The 19944-nt window shown below is 58.8% G+C and overlaps 2 protein-coding genes across 2 annotated transcripts in view; one reads left to right on the top strand and one right to left on the bottom strand.

The window, feature by feature from the left end:
- The first annotated feature begins 946 nt into the window (after positions 1–946).
- CRB3 (crumbs cell polarity complex component 3) lies at positions 947–4483 on the top strand. The gene is made up of 3 exons (XM_058821503.1): positions 947–1045; positions 2385–2449; positions 4268–4483. Exons 1-3 carry the CDS (start codon positions 991–993, stop codon positions 4481–4483), a joined length of 336 nt encoding a protein of 111 aa, XP_058677486.1. The 5' UTR covers positions 947–990.
- A 3820-nt stretch (positions 4484–8303) lies between these two features.
- LOC131569250 (adhesion G protein-coupled receptor E5-like) overlaps positions 8304–19944 on the bottom strand; it is a 33536-nt gene continuing 21895 nt past the window's right edge. The window contains exons 9-15 of the mRNA XM_058821457.1: positions 18886–19080; positions 16420–16640; positions 13316–13382; positions 12164–12255; positions 11232–11439; positions 9282–9413; positions 8304–8631 (exon numbers count right to left, since the gene is read on the bottom strand). Of these exons, the coding sequence (XP_058677440.1) occupies positions 9285–9413; positions 11232–11439; positions 12164–12255; positions 13316–13382; positions 16420–16640; positions 18886–19080 (912 nt within the window). The 3' untranslated portion in view covers positions 8304–8631; positions 9282–9284. The remainder of the gene's footprint in view (positions 8632–9281; positions 9414–11231; positions 11440–12163; positions 12256–13315; positions 13383–16419; positions 16641–18885; positions 19081–19944) is intronic.

Here is a 19944-nt window from a genome sequence, read left to right on the forward strand (position 1 = left end):
GGGGTCCCAGGTGAGTTTGGGGGGTCCCAGGTGAGTTTGGGCTGTCCCAGGTGAGTTTGGGGTGGATTTGGGGGGGTCCCAGGTGAGTTTGGGGGGTCCCAGGTGAGTTTGGGGTGGATTTGGGGGGGTCCCAGGTGAGTTTGGGGTGGATTTTGGGGGTCCCAGGTGAGTTCCGGGTGGATTTGGGGGGGTCCCAGGTGAGTTTGGGGGGGGTCCCAGGTGAGTTCCGGATGGATTTGGGGGGTCCCGGGGGGATTTGGGGGGTCCCAGGTGAGTTTGGGGCAGATTTGGGGGGTTCCAGGTGAGTTTGGGGGGTCCCAGGTGAGTTTGGGGTGGTTTTGGGGGGTCCCAGGTGAGTTTGGGGGGTCCCAGGTGAGTTCCGGGTGGATTTGGGGGGTCCCAGGTGAGTTTGGGGGGATCTGGGGTGCTCCTGGGGGGATTTCAGGGGTCTCAGGTGAGTTCTGGGGTGTCCCAGGTAGATTGGGGGGGGGGAGGGGTCCCAGGTGACATTTGAGGGGTCCCGAGGGGGTTTGGGGGGTCCCAGGTGTATTTTGGGGTGCTCCAGGTACATTTCAGTAACCCCAGGTGTATTTTGGGGTGCTCCAGGTGTATTTTTGGGATTTCCAGATACATTTGGGGTTCCCAGGTGTAATCTTGGGGTACCCCAGGTTTACTTTTTGGGGTACCCCAGTTGTATTTTGGGGTGTTCCAGGTACATTTCAGGTGCTCCAGGTGTATTTTTGGGGTTCCCCGGGTGTATTTTGGGGTTCCCAGGTGTATTTTTGGGGTTCCCAGGTGTATTTTTGGGGTTCCCAGATACATTTGGGGTGCCCCAGGTGTATTTTTGGGTGTTCCAGGTACATTTGGGGTTCCCAGGTGTAATCTTGGGGTGCCCCAGGTGTATTTTGGGGTGTTCCAGGTACATTTGGGGTACCCAGGTTCATTTTTGGGGTTCCAGGTTCATTTTCGGGGTCCCCCCCCGGCCCCCCCATGGCCGGTGCCCCCGCCCTGGCCCTGGCCCTGCCCTGCCTCGCCCTGGCCCAGAGTACGTGCGGGGATTTGGGGGGTCCTGGGGGGATTTGGGGGGTCCTGGGGGGGATTTGGGGGGGATTTGGGGGGGTCCAGGAGGGATTTTGGGGGGATCTGAGGGGATTTGGGGGGCCCTGGGGGGGATTTGGGGGGTCCTGGGGGGATTTTGGGGGGATTTGGGGGGGATTTGGGGGTCCTGGGGGGGATTTGGGGGGATTTGGGGGGATTTGGGGGGGTCCAGGAGGGATTTTGGGGGGATCTGAGGGGATTTGGGGGGGCCCTGGGGGGGATTTGGGGGGTCCTGGGGGGATTTGGGGGTCCTGGGGGGATTTTGGGGGGTCCTGGGGGGATTTTGGGGGGATTTGGGGGGGATTTGGGGGGTCCTGGGGGGGATTTGGGGGGGGATTTGGGGGGATTTGGGGGGTCCTGCAGGGATTTGGGGGGGATCTGAGGGGATTTGGGGGGGATCTGAGGGGATTTGGGGGGGCCCTGGGGGGGATTTGGGGGTCCCTGGGGGGATTTGGGGGGTCCTGGGGGGATTTTGAGGGATCTGGGGGAGGGTTTGGGGGTCCTGGGGGAGATTTGGGGGATCCAGGAGGGATTTAGGGGGATCTGGGGGAGGGTTTGGGGGGTCCTGGGGGGATTTGGGGGGCACTGGGGGGGATTTGGGAGGCGCTGGGGGGGATTTGGGGGGATTTTGGGGGGATTTGGGGGGGTCCAGGGGGGATTTGGGGAGATCTGGGGGAGGGTTTGGGGGTCCTGGGGGGGAATTTGGGGGGCCCTGGGAGGGATTTGGGGTTCCTGGAGGGATTTTGGGGGGTCCTGGGGGGGATTTGGGGGGGTCCCAGGTTGGATTTTGGGGGGATCTGAGGGGATTTGGGGGGGTCTTGGGGGGATTTTGGGGGGTCCCAGGGGTTGATCTGGGGGGATTTTGGGGGGGTGCTGGGGGAATGTGGGGAGGGGGTCCGAGGGATTTGGGAGGTCCTGGGGGGATTTTGAGGGGTCCGAGGGGCATTTTGGGGGGTCCTGGGCAGATTTTGGGGGGCCCTGGGCAGTCCTGGGGGGAGTTTTGGGGGTCCTGGGGGAATTTCAGAGGGGGTCCGAGGGACTTGGGGTGACCTGGGGGGGATTTTGGGGGGTCCAGGGGGGATTTTGAGGGGTCCTGAGAGGTTTTGGGGTGACCTGGGGGGGTTTTGGGGGGTCCTGGGCGGATTTTGAGGGGTCCTGGGGGGGTTTTGAGGGGTCCTGGGGTGATTTTGAGGGGTCCTGAGAGGTTTTGGGGGGGTCCTGAGGGGGTTTTGGGGGGTCCCGAATGCCCCGGGACCCCCCCAGTGACCCCCCCGTGCCCCCCCCAGCCTCTCCCAGTATAACCAGTATAACCAGTAACGGCACCGCCCCCCAGCCCGGGGGGGGGCTCTCGGTCAGTGCTGGGGGGGTTTTGGGGGGTCCTGGGGGGGATTTTGGGGGGTCCTGGGGGAGATTTTGGGGGGTCCTGGGGGGGATTTGGGGGGTTTTGGGGGGCTCTGGGGGGAATGGGAGGGGACACAATGCCCCTTGGGGGCATTTTGGGGGGTCCTTGGGGGGATTTTGGGGAGATTTGGGGCTCCTGGGGGGATTTTTGGGGGTCCTGGGGTGGTTTGGGGGGGTCCTGGTGGGATTTGGGGGGGGGGTTGGGGGTCCTGGAGGGATTTGGGGGAGATTTGGGGATCCTGGGGGGGTTTTGGGGGGGTCCTGGGGGGTTTTGGTGGGGGATTTTGGGGGCTCCTGGGAGGAGATTTGGGGGTCCTGGGGGGAGTTGGGGGGGGAATTTGGGGGTCCTGGGGTGGATTTGGGGGGAATCTGGGGGGTCCCTGAGGGGGTTTGGGGGGATTTTGGGGGGTCCTTGGGGGGGACTTTTGGGGGTCCTGGGGTGGTTTGGGGAGGTCCTGGTGGGATTTGGGGGGAAACTGGGGGGTCCTGGGGGGGTTGGGGGGGAATTTGGGGGTCCTGGGGGGGGTTTGGGGGTCCTGGGGGGGATTTGGGGGAGATTTGGGGCTCCTGGGGGGATTTTTGGGGGTCCTGGGGTGGATTTGGAGGAGATTTGGGGGTCCTGGGGGGGGGTTTGGGGGGGATTTTTGGGGGGTCCTGGGAGGGGTTTGGGGGTCCTGGTGGGATTTTTGGGGGGTCTTGAGGTGGATTTGGGGGGAAATTGGGGGGTCCTGGGCAGGTTTAGGGGGTCCTGGGGGGGCATTTGGGGAGGTTTTGGGGGGGGGATTTGGGGGTCCTGGGGGGATTTGGGGGCTCCTGGGAGGAATTTTGGGGGTCCTGGGGGATTTGGGGGCTCCTGGGAGGAATTTTGGGGGAGATTTGGGGGTCCTGGGGGGGGTTTGGGGGTCCTGGGGGGGATTTGGGGGAGATTTGTGGGTCCTGGGGGGGGATGGGGGGGAATTTGGGGGTCCTGGGAGGGGATTTGGGGGGAAATTGGGGGGTCCTGGAGGGATTTGGGGGAGATTTGGGGGTCTTGGGGTGGATTTGGGGGGAAATTGGGGGGTCCTGGGCAGGTTTAGGGGGTCCTGGGGGGGCATTTGGGGAGGTTTTGGGGGGGGATTTGGGGTCCTGGGGGGATTTTGGGGGAATCTGGGGGGTCCCTGAGAGGATTTGGGGGGATTTTGGGGGGTCCTGGGGGGATTTGGGGGGAGGTTTGGGGGGGAGAATTGGGGAGTTTTTGGGGGGGTTTGGGGGAGATTTTGGGGGTCCCTGGGGGGGAATTTTGGGGGTCCTGGGGTGGTTTGGGGGGGTCCTGGTGGGATTTGGGGGGAAATTGGGGGGTCCTGGGGGGGGGGTTGGGGGTCCTGGGGGGGATTTTGGGGGTGCCCCTGGGGAGGTTTTGGGGTTTTTTAATGGGGATTTTGGGTATTTTTAATGGGGATTTTTTGGGTATTTTAATGGTGATTTTTTGGGTATTTTAATGGGGATTTTGGGGATTTTAATGGGGATTTTGGGTTTTTTAATGGGGATTTTTTGGGTATTTTAATGGGGATTTTGGGGATTTTAATGGGGATTTTTTGGGTATTTTAATGGGGATTTTTTGGGTATTTTAATGGGGATTTTGGGGATTTTAATGGGGATTTTTTGGGTATTTTAATGGGGATTTTTTGGGTATTTTAACGGGGATTTTGGGTATTTTAACGGGGATTTCGAAGATTTTAACGGGGTTTCGGGGTCCCCCGATATTTGGGGGTCCCGCTGTCGTTCGCAGCCCGCGGGGGTCGTGGCGCTCTCGGTGATTTTCGGGGGTCTGGGGGCGCTGGCGCTGCTGGCGCTGCTGCTGCTGGCCGCACTGCGCCTGCGCGAGAAGCGCCGCACGGAGGGCTCGTACCGGCCCAGCCGCGAGGAAATGGGGGGGGGGGCGCGGGCGGGGGGAGCGCCGGGCCCGAACCCGCTGCGGCTGCCGCCGGAGGAGCGGCTGATCTGAGAGACCCCTCCCCAAATTCCATCCTGGGACCCCTCCCCAAATTGGGCATCGGGACCCCCGAACCCGCTGCGGCTGCCGCCGGAGGAGCGGCTCATCTGAGAGACCCCTCCCCAAATTGGGCATCGGGACCCCTCCCCAAATTGGGCATTGGGACCCCCCGGAGGAGCGGCTCATCTGAGAGACCCCTCCCCAAATTCCATCCTGGGACCCCTCCCCAAATTGGGCATCGGGACCCCTCCCCAAATTCCACCCTGAGACCCCTCCCCAAATTGGGCATCGGGACCCCTCCCCAAATTGGGCATCGGGACCCCTCCCCAAATTGGGTATTGGGACCCCCGGAGGAGCGGCTGATCTGAGAGACCCCTCCCCAAATTGGGCATCGGCTCATCTGAGAGAGACCCCTCCCCAAATTGGGCATCGGGACCCCTCCCCAAATTGGGTATCGGGACCCCTCCCCAAATTCCATCCTGAGAGACCCCTCCCCAAATTGGGCATCGGGACCCCTCCCCAAATTCCATCCTGAGACCCCTCCCCAAATTGGGCATCGGGACCCCTCCCCAAATTGGGCATCGGGAGCCCCGGGCCCGAACCCGCTGCAGCTGCCGCCGGAGGAGCGGCTGATCTGAGAGACCCCTCCCCAAATTGGGCATCGGGACCCCTCCCCAAATTGGGCATTGGGACCCCCCGGAGGAGCGGCTCATCTGAGAGACCCCTCCCCAAATTGGGCATCGGGACCCCTCCCCAAATTGGGTATTGGGACCCCCGAACCCGCTGCGGCTGCCCCCGGAGGAGCGGCTGATCTGAGAGAGACCCCTCCCCAAATTGGGCATCGGGACCCCTCCCCAAATTGGGCATTGGGACCCCCCGGAGGAGCGGCTCATCTGAGAGACCCCTCCCCAAATTGGGCATCGGGACCCCTCCCCAAATTGGGTATTGGGACCCCCGAACCCGCTGCGGCTGCCCCCGGAGGAGCGGCTGATCTGAGAGAGACCCCTCCCCAAATTCCATCCTGAGACCCCTCCCCAAATTGGGCATTGGGACCCCTCCCCAAATTGGGCATCGGGACCCCCGAACCCGCTGCGGCTGCCGCCGGAGGAGCGGCTCATCTGAGAGACCCCTCCCCAAATTGGGCATCGGGACCCCTCCCCAAATTGGGCATTGGGACCCCCCGGAGGAGCGGCTGATCTGAGAGACCCCTCCCCAAATTGGGCATCGGGACCCCTCCCCAAATTGGGCATCGGGACCCCCGAACCCGCTGCGGCTGCCGCCGGAGGAGCGGCTGATCTGAGAGACCCCTCCCCAAATTCCATCCTGGGACCCCTCCCCAAATTGGGCATCGGGACCCCTCCCCAAATTCCATCCTGAGACCCCTCCCCAAATTGGGCATCGGGACCCCTCCCCAAATTGGGCATCGGCTCATCTGAGAGAGACCCCTCCCCAAATTGGGCATTGGGACCCCCCGGAGGAGCGGCTGATCTGAGAGACCCCTCCCCAAATTGGGCATCGGGACCCCTCCCCAAATTGGGTATTGGGACCCCCGAACCCGCTGCGGCTGCCCCCAGAGGAGCGGCTGATCTGAGAGAGACCCCTCCCCAAATTCCACCCTGAGACCCCTCCCCAAATTAGGCATCGGGACCCCTCCCCAAATTCCATCCTGAGAGCCCCGGGCCCGGCCCCGCTGCGGCTGCCCCCGGAGGAGCGGCTGATCTGAGAGACCCCTCCCCAAATTGGGCATTGGGACCCCTCCCCAAATTCCATCCTGAGACCCCTCCCCAAATTGGGCATCGAGACCCCCCGGAGGAGCGGCTGATCTGAGAGACCCCTCCCCAAATTGGGCATTGGGACCCCCGGAGGAGCGGCTGATCTGAGAGAGACCCCTCCCCAAATTCCACCCTGAGACCCCTCCCCAAATTGGGCATTGGGACCCCCCGGAGGAGCAGCTGATCCGAGAGAGACCCCTCCCCAAATTGGGCATCGGCTCATCTGAGAGACCCCTCCCCAAATTGGGCATTGGGACCCCCGGGCCCGGCCCCGCTGCGGCTGCCGCCCGAGGAACGGCTGATCTGAGAGACCCCTCCCCAAATTGGGCATCCCACCCGAATTTGGGGCTCTTCTGGGACCCCCTCCCCAAATTCGGCATCACCGGGACCCCCGGAGGAGCGGCTGATCTGAGACCCCTCCCCATATTCCGCATTGAGACCTCCGGAGGAGCGGCTCATCTGAGACCCCTCCCCAAATTCCGCATCCCCGGGACCCCCTCCCCAAAATTCGGGGCTCATTTGGACCATGGGAATCATTTTGGGGGGGTTTTGAGGGGTCCCAAAGGGTTGAGACCCCCTCCCCAAATTTGAGGAGAGGCTCATCAGGGACCCCTCCCCAAATTCCGCATCCCCCCTGAATTTGGGGTCATTTGGAGCCCCCTCCCCAAAATTTTGGGGGGGCTCTTTTGGACCATGGGAGTCATTTTGGGGGGGTTTGGAGGGGTCCCAAAGGGTTGAGACCCCCCCCAATTTGAAGAGAGGCTCATCAGGGACCCCTCCCCAAATTCTGGATGGGCTGAGACCCCTCCCCACAAAATTTGGGGTCATTTGGAGCCCCCTCCCCAAAATTTGGGGCTCAGGGAGTCATTTGGGGGGGGGGTGGTCCAGGAGAGTTTTGGGGGGGTCCAGAAGGGTTGAGACCCCCCCCAATTTGAGGACGGGCTCATCAGGGACCCCTCCCCAAATTTTGGATGGGCTGAGACCCCTCCCCACAAAATTTGGGGCTCATTTGGGACCCCCCCCCCCCCCAATAAATCTGGGCTGGTTTGAGCCCCCCCCAGACCATTTTGGGGGGGTCCCGGAGGGGTCGAATCCCCCCAAATTTGGGGTGAGACCCCCCCAAAATTGAGGAGGGGCTCGTCTGGGACCCCTCCCCAAAAATTTGGGATGGTTTGAGACCCCCCCCCCCAAAAAAAATTTGGGATTTTTTGGGACGGTTCCCCCCAAATTTGGGGGTCCCTGGGGGGGTTTTGGGGGGGTCCTGGGGGGGTTTTTTTTTGGGGGGGGGTCCCTTGATTGAGACCCCTCCCATGGGGTGGGGGAGGGGGCGCGGCTCAAAGTTTATTTTTGGAAATAAAAATGAAAAATTTGGAAAAAAAAAAAAACAAAATTCTGCCCAAAACTCTCTGATTTCAGCCCAAAAATTCCCTGAATTTGTCCAAAATTCAGGGAATTCACCCCAAAATCTGAGAAATTTGCCCCAAAATCCCAGGAATTCACCCCAAAATCTGCAGATTTTGCCCCAAAATCTCAGAAATTTGCCCCAAAATTCCCTGAGTTCACCACAAAATCTCAGAAAATTGCCAAAAAATCCAAGAATTCACCCCAAAATCCCAGGAATTCACCACAAAATCCTGGAAAATTGCAAAAAAAATCCAAGAATTTGCCCTAAAATCCCGGAATTTGTCCCAAAATCCAGGAATTCACCCCAAAACATCTTTGAGATCCCAAAATTCCCATTATTGACCCCAAAATATGCGAATTTCACCCCAAAATCCCCAAGTTTGAGCCCCAAAATCCCAGGAATTCACCCCAAAATATCCATTGGGATCCCAAATTTCCCATTATTGACCCCAAAAATGCGAATTTCACCCCAAAATCCCTCCTGGAACCCCAAAATTCCCGGAATTCACCCCAAAATCCCAAGTTTGAGCCCCAAAATCCCAGGAATTTCCAGGAATTCACCCCAAAATCTGGGATTTCGCCCCAAAATCTCAGAAATTTACCCCAAAATTCCAGGATTTTCCCCAAAATTCCAGGAATTCTCCCCAAACTCGGCCTCGTTTTCCTTTATTGATCTCCCCGGGGTGGGGGAGGGGCGGCAAAAAAATCCCCAAATTCCCCAAAATTCCAAAGATTTTTCCCCCGAAATTCTGAATTATTTTCCCCAAAATTCCAAAAATTTTCCCCCGAAATTCCGAATATTTTCCCCAAAACTCCAAAAATTTTCCGCCAAAATTCCGAAGATCATTCCCGGGATTCCAAATATTTTCCTGAAATTCCGAAATTTTTTTTTTCCCCCCAAAAAAATGCTGAAGATTTTTCACGAAATTCTGGAGATTTCTCCCAAAATTCCGAAGATTTTTTTTCCTGGAATATTTTTGGCACCTGTGGGTGGAGGAGATACTGGGGATACTGGGAGGGGATACTGGGGATACTGGGAGGGGATACTGGGGATACTGGGAGGGGATACTGGGGATACTGGGAGGGGTAACTGGGGATACTGGGAGGGGTTACTGGGGTTACTGGGGATACTGGGAGGGGATACTGGGGATACTGGGAGGGGTTACTGGGGTTACTGGGGATACTGGGAGGGGATACTGGGGATACTGGGAGGGGATACTGGGGATACTGGGAAGGGATACTGGGGATACTGGGAGGGGTAACTGGGGATACTGGGAGGGGTAACTGGGGATACTGGGGATACTGGGAGGGGTAACTGGGGATACTGGGAGGGGTTACTGGGGTTACTGGTGTGACTGGGATCCCCTGACCCGGCCCATACTGGTGTGACCAGTCAGGTTACTGGTGTTACTGGTGTTACTGGGATATCTCACCTGGTGTCACTGGTGTCACTGGTGTTACTGGGATCCCCTCACCCGGCCCATACTGGTGTTACTGGTGTGGTTACTGGTGTGACTGGTGTTACTGGGATAGCTCACCTGGTGTTACTGGTGTGACTGGGATCCCCTGGCCCGGCCCATACTGGTGTTACTGGTGTGGTTACTGGTGTTACTGGTGTTACTGGGATAGCTCACCTGTTACTGGTGTGACTGGGATCCCCTGGCCCGGCCCATACTGGTGTTACTGGTGTGGTTACTGGTGTTACTGGTGAACTCCGAGTACGGCCGCGAGCGGGGGCACAGCAGGGACCGGTACCAGGCCCGCACCTGCAACAAACTGGGATCAACTGGTTTGAACTGGGAACGGCCCAGTCTGAACTGGGATCAACTGGTTTGAACTGGGAACGGCCCAGTCTGAACTGGGAATGCTCCGGTTTGAACTGGGAACCCCCAGTCTGAACTGGGATCAACTGGTTTGAACTGGGAACGGCCCAGTGTGAACTGGGAATGGCCCAGTTTGAACTGGGGCTCTCCCAGTATGAACTGGAACTCTCCCAGTTTGAACTGGAACCCTCCCAGTTTGGAATGGAACCCTCCCAGTATGAACTGGGACCCTCCCAGTATGAACTGGGGCTCTCCCAGTTTGGAATGGAACCCTCCCAGTTTGGAATGGAACCCTCCCAGTTTGGAACGGGACCCTCCCAGTTTGGAACAGAACCCTCCCAGTTTGAACTGGGACCCTCCCAGTTTGGAACGGAACCCTCCCAGTATGAACTGGAACCCTCCCAGTTTGGAATGGAACTCTCCCAGTTTGGAACGGAACCCTCCCAGTATGAACTGGAACCCTCCCAGTTTGGAATGGAACCCTCCCAGTTTGGAATAGAACCCTCCCAGTTTGAACTGGGACCCTCCCAGTTTGGAATAGAACCCTCCCAGTTTGAACTGGGACCCTCCCAGTTTGGAATGGAACCCTCCCAGTTTGGAATGGAACTCTCCCAGTTTGGAACGGAACCCTCCCAGTTTGAACTGGAACCCTCCCAGTTTGGAATGGAACCCTCCCAGTTTGGAATGGAACCCTCCCAGTTTGAACTGGGACCCTCCCAGTTTGGAATGGAACCCTCCCAGTTTGGAATGGAACTCTCCCAGTTTGGAACGGAACCCTCCCAGTTTGAACTGGAACCCTCCCAGTTTGAACTGGGACCCTCCCAGTTTGCACCAGGGGCACTTTTGGGGGAATTTTGGGATAAATTTTGGGGTTTTTGGGGTCCCAGGTGAATTTTGGGGTATTTTGGGGGAAAATTTTGGGATTTTTGGGGGGAATTTTGGGGTTTTTGGGGTCCCAGGTGGATTGTTTGGGGGATTTGGGGGGAAATTTTGGGTTTTTTTGGGTCCCAGGTGAATTTTGGGGTATTTTGGGGGAAAATTTTGGGGTTTTTTGGGGAGATTTTGGGGTTTTGGAGGTGGTTTTGGGGTCTCATTTTTGGGATTTTTTCGGGGTTTTTTGGGGTTTTGGGGTTTTCCATGATCCCGGTTCCGTTTTTGGGGTGAGTTTTGGGGTTTTTGGTACCTTGGGGTGCCCCAGGCAGTGGCACAGGAAGATCAGCAGGGCTGGGGGGATTTGGGGTTACCAGGGAGGTTTTTGGGGTGATTTTGGGGTATTTTGGGTCCCGTTTTTGGGATTTTTTCGGGGTTTTTTGGGGTTTTGGGGTTTTTGATGATCCCGGTTCCGTTTTTGGGGTGAGTTTTGGGGTTTTTGGGTACCTTGGGGTGCCCCGGGCAGTGGCACAGGAAGATCAGCGGGGATTTGGGGTTACCAGGGAGGTTTTTGGGGTGATTTTGGGGTATTTTGGGTCCCGTTTTTGGGATTTTTTCGGTTTTTTTTTTGGGTTTTGGGGTTTTTGATGATCCCGGTTCCGTTTTTGGGGTGAGTTTTGGGGTTTTTGGGTACCTTGGGGTGCCCCGGGCAGTGGCACAGGAAGATCAGCGGGGATGTGGGGTTACCAGGGAGGTTTTTGGGGTGATTTTGGGGTATTTTGGGTCCCGTTTTGGGGATTTTTGTGGGATTTTTTCGGGGTTTTTTGGGATTTTGGGGTTTTCCATGATCCCAGTTCTGTTTTTGGGGTGAGTTTTGGGGTTTTTGGGTACCTTGGGGTGCCCCAGGCAGTGGCACAGGAAGATCAGCAGCCCCTGCGCGGCGTTGATGGCGCAGAACAGGAGGGGGAGGGGCGGGGGGGCGCTGCCGGGGGGGAGGGGCGGCCCCGCCCCCCCCGCCCAGCCCAGCCCCGCCCCCACCCCCAGCGCCCAACCAGAGCCCAGCAGGGAGAGCTGGCCCAGTGACGTCATCCACAGCACCCTGGGGACGGGATTGGCGCCTGTGTGACACCTGTGTGACACCTGTGTGACACCTGTGTCACCTCAGTGTCACCTCAGTGTCACCTCAGTGTCACCTCAGTGTCACCCGTGTGTTCCCAGCGTGTCCCTGAGTGTCACCTGTGCCACACCTGAGTCGCCTGAATGTCACCTGTGTGTCCCCGTGTGTCACCTGAGTGTCCCCTGTGTGAGCTCAGTGTCACCTGTGCCACACCTGAGTCGCCTAAATGTCCCCAACGTCCCCCCAATGTCCCCAGAGCCCCTAATGTCCCCAATGTCCCCAATATCCCCAACGCCCCCAATGTCCCCAATGTCCCCTCAGTGTCCCCAGTCCTCCCCAGTGTCCCCTCAATGTCCCCAATGTCCCCAATGTCCCCAGTGTCCCCTCAGTGTCTCCAATGTCCCCAATGTCCCCAGTGTCCCCAATGTCCCCAATGTCCCCAATGTCCCCAGTGTCCCCATTGTCTTCAATGCCCTCAATGTCCCCAGAGCCCCCAATGTCCCCAAGGTCCCCATATCCCCAATGTCCCCTCAGTGTCCCCAGTGTCCCCAACATCCCCAACGTCCCCAGTGTCCCCAGTGTCCCCTCAGTGTCCCCAGTGTCCCCTCAGTGTCCCCAGTGTCCCCTCAGTGTCCCCAGTGTCCCCAACGTCCCCAGTGTCCCCAGTGTCCCCTCAGTGTCCCCAGTGTCCCCTCAGTGTCCCCACCGTGCCCGCCGCAGGGGCGCCATGTCCGGGGTGACCTCGTGGAATTTCTGCACCAACTTCCACAGGGTGACAACGAGGATGGCGGCGTTGGCCTGCGGGGGACATTGGGGACAATGAGGGGACACGGGGGGACACTGGGGACACTGGGGACAATGAGGGGACACGGGGGGACACTGGGGACACGGGGGACATTGGGGACACTGGGGACACAGGGGACAATGAGGGGACACGGGGGGACACTGGAGACACTGGGGACAATGGGGACATTGAGGGGACACTGGGGACACAGGGGACAATGAGGGGACACTGGGGACACTGGGGACAATGGGGACATTGAGGGGACACTGGGGACACAGGGGACAATGAGGGGACACTGGGGACATTGGGGACAATGAGGGGACACGGGGGGACACTGGAGACACTGGGGACAATGGGGACATTGAGGGGACACTGGGGACACAGGGGACAATGAGGGGACACGGGGGGACACTGGAGACACTGGGGACAATGGGGACATTGAGGGGACACTGGGGACACAGGGGACAATGAGGGGACACTGGGGACACTGGGGACAATGGGGACATTGAGGGGACACTGGGGACATTGGGGACAATGAGGGGACACGGGGGGACACTGGGGACACTGGGGACAATGAGGGGACACTGGGGACATTGGGGACAATGAGGGGACACGGGGGGACACTGGAGACACTGGGGACAATGGGGACAATGAGGGGACACTGCGGGGACACTGGGGGGGGCAGTGGAAGGGATCAGGGACACTGGGGACACTGATGGGATTGGGGACATTGGGGACATTGGGGACAATGAGGGGGACACCGCGGGGACACTGGGGACAATGGGGGCCACTGACGGGATTGAGGACACTGACGGGATTGGGGACATTGGGGACAATGAAGGGGACATGGGGGGACACTGGGGAACACAGGTGACACAGGTGACACACAGGTGAGACACAGGTGTGACACAGGTGACACAGGTGACACACAGGTGACAGAGGTGACACACAGGTGAGACACAGGTGTGACACAGGTGACAGAGGTGACACACAGGTGACAGAGGTGACACACAGGTGTGACAGGTGACACACAGGTGACAGAGGTGACACAGGTGTGACACAGGTGTCACTCACGGCGGTGATGACGATCACGGGGCCCTGGAAGCTCCAGCGGAAACCGCGCTCGAGGGACAGCCAGCAACTGGGAATGGAACTGGGTAAACTGGGACGGACTGGGAATGGAACTGGGTAAACTGGGACAAACTGGGAATGAAACTGGGTAAACTGGGACGGACTGGGAGGGACTGGGATAAACTGGGAGGGACTGGGATAAACTGGGAATGGGAACTGGGTAAACTGGGAGGGACTGGGAATGGATACTGGGTAAACTGGGAGGGACTGGGAGGGACTGGGATAAACTGGGAATGGGAACTGGGTAAACTGGGAATGGACAGCCAGCAACTGGGAATGGAACTGGGTAAACTGGGAGGGACTGGGACGGACTGGGAGGGACTGGGAGGGACTGGGATAAACTGGGAGGGACTGGGATAAACTGGGAATGGATACTGGGTAAACTGGGAGGGACTGGGAGGGACTGGGAGCAGTGGGAATGGGACTGGGGATAGCGGGAATGGGGACTGGGTAAACTGGGATGGACTGGGATGGACTGGGAGGGACTGGGATAAACTGGGAATGGGAATTGGGTAAACTGGGAGGGACTGGGTAAACTGGTAATGGACAGCCAACAACTGGGAATGGAACTGGGTAAACTGGGATAAACTGGGAGGGACTGGGAGCAGTGGGAATGGACACTGGGGATACTGGGAATGGAACTGGGTAAACTGGGATGGACTGGGAGGGACTGGGAGGGACTGGGATAAACTGGGAGGGACTGGGAGCAGTGGGAATGGGAACTGGGTAAACTGGGAGGGACTGGGTTGGACTGGGAGGGACTGGGAGCACTGGGAGTGGGAACTGGGGATACTGGGAGCACTGGGAATGGACAGCCAGCAACTGGGAATGGATACTGGGTAAACTGGGAGGGACTGGGATGGACTGGGAGCACTGGGAATGGGAACTGGGATAAACTGGGAGGGACTGGGAATGGACTGGGTAAACTGGGAGGGACTGGGAATGGGAACTGGGTAAACTGGGAGGGACTGGGAGGGACTGGGATGGACTGGGATAAACTGGGAATGGATACTGGGTAAAGTGGGAGGGGACTGGGAGCACTGGGAATGGGAACTGGGGATACTGGGAGGGACTGGGATGGACTGGGAGCACTGGGAATGGGAACTGGGGATACTGGGAGGGACTGGGATGGACTGGGAGCACTGGGAATGGACAGCCAGCAACTGGGAATGGGAACTGGGATAAACTGGGAGGGACTGGGAATGGAACTGGGAGGGACTGGGAGCAGTGGGAGTGGATACTGGGGATACTGGGAGTGGAACTGGGTAAACTGGGAGGGACTGGGAGGGACCGGGTAAACTGGAATGGACAGCCAGCAACTGGAAATGGGAACTGGGTAAACTGGGATAAACTGGGAGGGACTGGGAGGGACTGGGAATGGAACTGGGTAAACTGGGATGGACTGGGATAAACTGGGAGGGACTGGGATAAACTGGGAATGGGAACTGGGTAAACTGGGAATGGACAGCCAGCAACTGGGAATGGAACTGGGTAAACTGGGATAAACTGGTAATGGGAACTGGGTAAACTGGGAGGGACTGGGAGCACTGGGAGTGGGAACTGGGGATACTGGGAGCACTGGGAATGGACAGCCAGCAACTGGGAATGGATACTGGGTAAACTGGGAGGGACTGGGATGGACTGGGAGCACTGGGAATGGGAACTGGGATAAACTGGGAGGGACTGGGAATGGACTGGGTAAACTGGGAGGGACTGGGAGGGACTGGGATGGACTGGGATAAACTGGGAATGGATACTGGGTAAACTGGGAGGGACTGGGAATGGAACTGGGATGGACTGGGAGCAGTGGGAGTGGATACTGGGTAAACTGGGAGTGGAACTGGGTAAACTGGGAGGGACTGGGAGGGACTGGGAGGGACTGGGATGGACTGGGATAAACTGGGAATGGGAACTGGGATAAACTGGGAGGGACTGGGTAAACTGGGAGCCTTTGTAGCTGCCCTCCCATTCACTATTGATCGCTGTTGATCACTGGTTATTGATCAATGGTCACTGATCACTATTGGTCATTATTGATCAGTATGGCTATTGATCACTATCGATGGCTATTGATCACTATCAATGGTTATTGATCACTATCGATGGCTATTGATCACTATTGATGGCTATTGATCACTATCAATGGCTATTGATCACTATCAATGGTTATTGATCACTATTGATGGCTATTGATCATATCGATGGCTATTGATCACTATTGATCACTCACTATTGATCAGTCCCGTGTCCCTGTGGGAATGCCGCCGCTGACAGAGCCACGATGGCCGCGGGGATGGGCACTATAGATCACTATTGATCACTATCGATCACTATTGATCACTATCGATCACTATTGATCACTATTGATCACTGTGGTTATTTTGGTTATCAATCACTATTGATCACTCACTATTGATCAGTCCCGTGTCCCTGTGGGTAAGCAGCCGCTGATAAGGCCACGATCAGCGCCGCGGGGGGTAGCCCAGGGCCAGGAGCGGCACTATTGATCTCTATTGATCACTATTGATGGTGATCAATCACTATCAATAGTTACCGATCACTCACTATTGATCAGTCCCGTATCCCTGCGGGTAAATGGCCGCTGATAAGGCCACGATCAGCGCCGTGGGGCCGTAGCCCAGGGCCAGGAGCGGCACTATTGATCACTATTGATCACGGGTTATTGATCACTGTCAATGGTCATTAATCACTATCAATGATTATCAATCACTCACTATTGATCAGTCCCGTATCCCTGCGGGTAAATGGCCGCTGATAAGGCCACGATGACTCCGGCGGGGCCGTAGCCCAGGGCCAGGAGCGGCACTATCGATCACTATTGATCGCTATTGATCACTATTGATCACTATCAATACTCATTGATCACTCACTATTGATCAGTCCCGTATCCCTGCGGGTAAATGGCCGCTGATAAAGCCACGATGACGACGGCGGGGCCGTAGCCCAGGGCCAGGAGCGGCACTATCGATCACTATTGATCACTATTGATCGCTATTGATCACTATGGACGGTTATCAATCACTCACTATTGATCAGTCCCGTATCCCTGCGGGTAAATGGCCGCTGATAAGGCCACGATCAGCGCCGCGGGGCCGTAGCCCAGGGCCAGGAGCGGCCGCGGGCGCAGCCAGGCCGGGGCGAACACCTGGACCAGCAGCGCGTACAGGTGAGCGCCCTGCAGGGCCATCCAGCAGAACGCAGACAGGTACGACAGGTGCAGGAACACCGCTGTCACCGTGCACCGCACCTGGGGACATTGGGGACACACAGGTGGCACACAGGTGACACACAGGGACACACAGGTGACACAGGTGACACACAGGTGACACACAGGTGACACACAGGTGGCACACAGGTGACACACAGGGACACACAGGTGACACACAGGTGGCACACAGGTGACACACAGGTGACACAGGGACACACAGGTGACACACAGGTGACACACAGGTGACACACAGGTGGCACACAGGTACACACAGGTGACACACAGGGACACACAGGTGACACACAGGTGACACACAGGTGACACAGGTGAGCGCCCTGCAGGGCCATCCAGCAGAACGCAGACAGGTACGACAGGTGCAGGAACACCGCTGTCACCGTGCACCGCACCTGGGGACATTGGGGACACACAGGTGGCACACAGTGACACACAGGGGACACACAGTGACACACAGGTGACACAGGGACACACAGGGGGCAGCATTGCAGACATCAGGGACACACACAGAGACAGGTGACACACAGGTGGCACAGGGACACACCTGGGGACATTGGGGACACACAGTGACACACAGGTGACACACAGGTGACACACAGGTGGCACAGGGACACACCTGGGGACATTGGGGACACACAGTGACACACAGGTGGCACAGGGACACACCTGGGGACATTGGGGACACACAGTGACACACAGATGACACACAGGTGACACACAGGTGGCACAGGGACACACCTGGGGACATTGGGGACACACAGGTGGCACACAGGTGACACACAGGTGACACACAGGTGGCACAGGGACACACCTGGGGACACACAGTGACACACAGTGACACACAGGTGACACACAGGTGGCACAGGGACACACCTGGGCACACAGGTGCCATCGATGCCCAGCAGGAACGCCAGGGGGCGCCTCCAAACACCCCCAAATCCCCCTGAAATGACCCCAATTCCCCCCCAAATGATCCCAAATCTCCCCTAAATCTGCTCAGGGACCCCCCAGGACCCCCAAATCCCCTCGGGACCCCCCAAATTCCCCCACACCGGGCACTGTGCCCCTTCGATGCCCAGCAGGAACGCCAGGGGGCGCCTCTGAACTCCGCCAAAATCCCTTCAAAATTCCCCCTAAACTTGCCCAAATCCCCCTCAAATGACCCCAAATCCCCCCAAATCTGCCCCAAATGACCCCAAATGCCCCCTAAACTTCCCCAAATGACCCCAAATCCCCCCTAAATTTCCTCCGAGACCCCCAAATCCCCTCGAGGAGCCCCCGGTGCCCCCCGTACCGGGCCGTGTGCCCCTTCGATGCCCAGCAGGAACGCCAGGGGGCGCCTCTGAACTCCACCGAAAATCCCCCTAAAATCCCCCCAAAATCGCCCCAAATCCCCCTCAAATGACCCCAAATTCCCCTTAAACTTCCCCAAATGACCCCAAATCCCCCCTAAATTTCCTCAGAGGCGCCCGAATCCCCTCGAGGAGCCCCCGGTGCCCCCCGTACCGGGCCCTGTGCCCCGTCGATGCCCAGCAGGAACGCCAGGGGGCGCCTCTGAACTCGGCCAAACTTACTGCACAATTCCCCCTAAAATCCCCCCAAATCTGCCCCAAATGACCCCAAATCCTCCCTAAATTTCCTCAGAGACCCCCAAATCCCTCTGGGGATCCCCAAACCGCCCCGTGCCAGGCTCTGTGCCCGTTCGATGCCCAGCAGGAACGCCAGGGGGCGCCTCTGAGCTCAGCCAAAATCCCTTCAAAATTCCCCCCAAATCCCCCTCAAATGACCCCAAATCCCCCCTAAACTTCCCCAAATGACCCCAAATCCCCCCTAAATTTCCTCAGAGACCCCCAAATCCCCTCGAGGAGCCCCCGGTGCCCCCCGTACGGGGCCGTGTGCCCCGTCGATGCCCAGCAGGAACGCCAGGGGGCGCCTCTGAACTCGGCCAAAATCCCTTCAAAATTCCCCCCAAATCCCCCTCAAATGACCCCAAATCCCCCCTAAACTTCCCCAAATGACCCCAAATCCCCCCTAAATTTCCTCAGAGACCCCCAAATCCCCTCGAGGAGCCCCTGGTGCCCCCCGTACCGGGCCGTGTGCCCCGTCGATGCCCAGCAGGAACGCCAGGGGGCGCCTCTGAACTCGGCCAAAATCCCTTCAAAATTCCCCCTAAAATCCCCCCAAATCTGCCCCAAATGACCCCAAATCCTCCCTAAATTTCCTCAGAGGCCCCCAAATCCCTTTGGGGACCCCCCGGTGCCCCCCGTACCGGGCCGTGTGCCCCGTCGATGCCCAGCAGGAACGCCAGGTGCCCCCCGAGCAGGCTCAGGCTCAGGTGCAGCAGCAGCGTCCGGCGCGGCTCGGCCACGGCGCGGCACAGGGCGAAGGTGGCACCCGCGGCCACCAGGGCCACCACGGACACGGACAGGGCCACCCGGGTCACCAGGTCCAGCAGCCAGTGGTCCTGGGGACAATGACATCAGTGACATCATCAGTGACATCATCAGTGACATCATCAGTGGCATCATCAGTGACACCCCAGTGACACCAGTGGCACCCCCACCCATGGCCACCACGGACAGGGACAGGGCGAAGGTGGCACCCGCGGCCACCAAGGCCACCACGGACACGGACAGGGCCACCCGGGTCACCAGGTCCAGCAGCCAGTGGTCCTGGGGGGGACAGCGACACCCCTGTGACACCAACAGTGACACCGCGCCAGGGCCACCAGGGCCACCCCCAGGGCCACCCCTGGGACTTTCTCAAAAGCCACCAGGGCCACCAATGGCACCCCCAGTGACACCCCCAGGGCCACCAGGGCCACCTCTGGGACCTTCTCAGGGCCTCAGAGCCACCAGGGCCACCCTCAAGGACATCGCCAGTGACACCGGTGACACGCTCAGGGCCACCAGGGCCACCCCTGGGACCGTCTCAGGACCCCCAGTGTCACCTCCAGTGTCATCAGTGACACCCCTTGGGACCCCCAGGGGCCACCAAGGCCACCAGTGACACCCCCAGTGACACTCCCAGGGCCACCAGGGCCACCCCTGGCACCTTCTCGAGACCTTCAGGGCCACCAGGGCCACCCTCAAGGACATCGCCAGTGACACCGGTGACACCCCAGGGCCACCAGGGCCACCTCTGGGACCTTCTCAGGAGCCCCAGGGCCACCAGAACCAGCCCCAGTGACACCGGGGCCACCCCAGGGCCACCAAGGCCACCTCTGGGACCGTCTCAGGACATCCCTGGTGTCACCTCCAGTGTCATCAGTGTCACCGCCAGGGCCACCAGAACCACGGCAGGGCCACCAGAACCACTCCAGGGCCAC

The sequence above is a fragment of the Ammospiza caudacuta genome, chromosome 29 (genome assembly GCF_027887145.1).
Source record: "Ammospiza caudacuta isolate bAmmCau1 chromosome 29, bAmmCau1.pri, whole genome shotgun sequence".
In the NCBI taxonomy this organism is placed as follows: Eukaryota; Metazoa; Chordata; class Aves; order Passeriformes; family Passerellidae; genus Ammospiza; species Ammospiza caudacuta.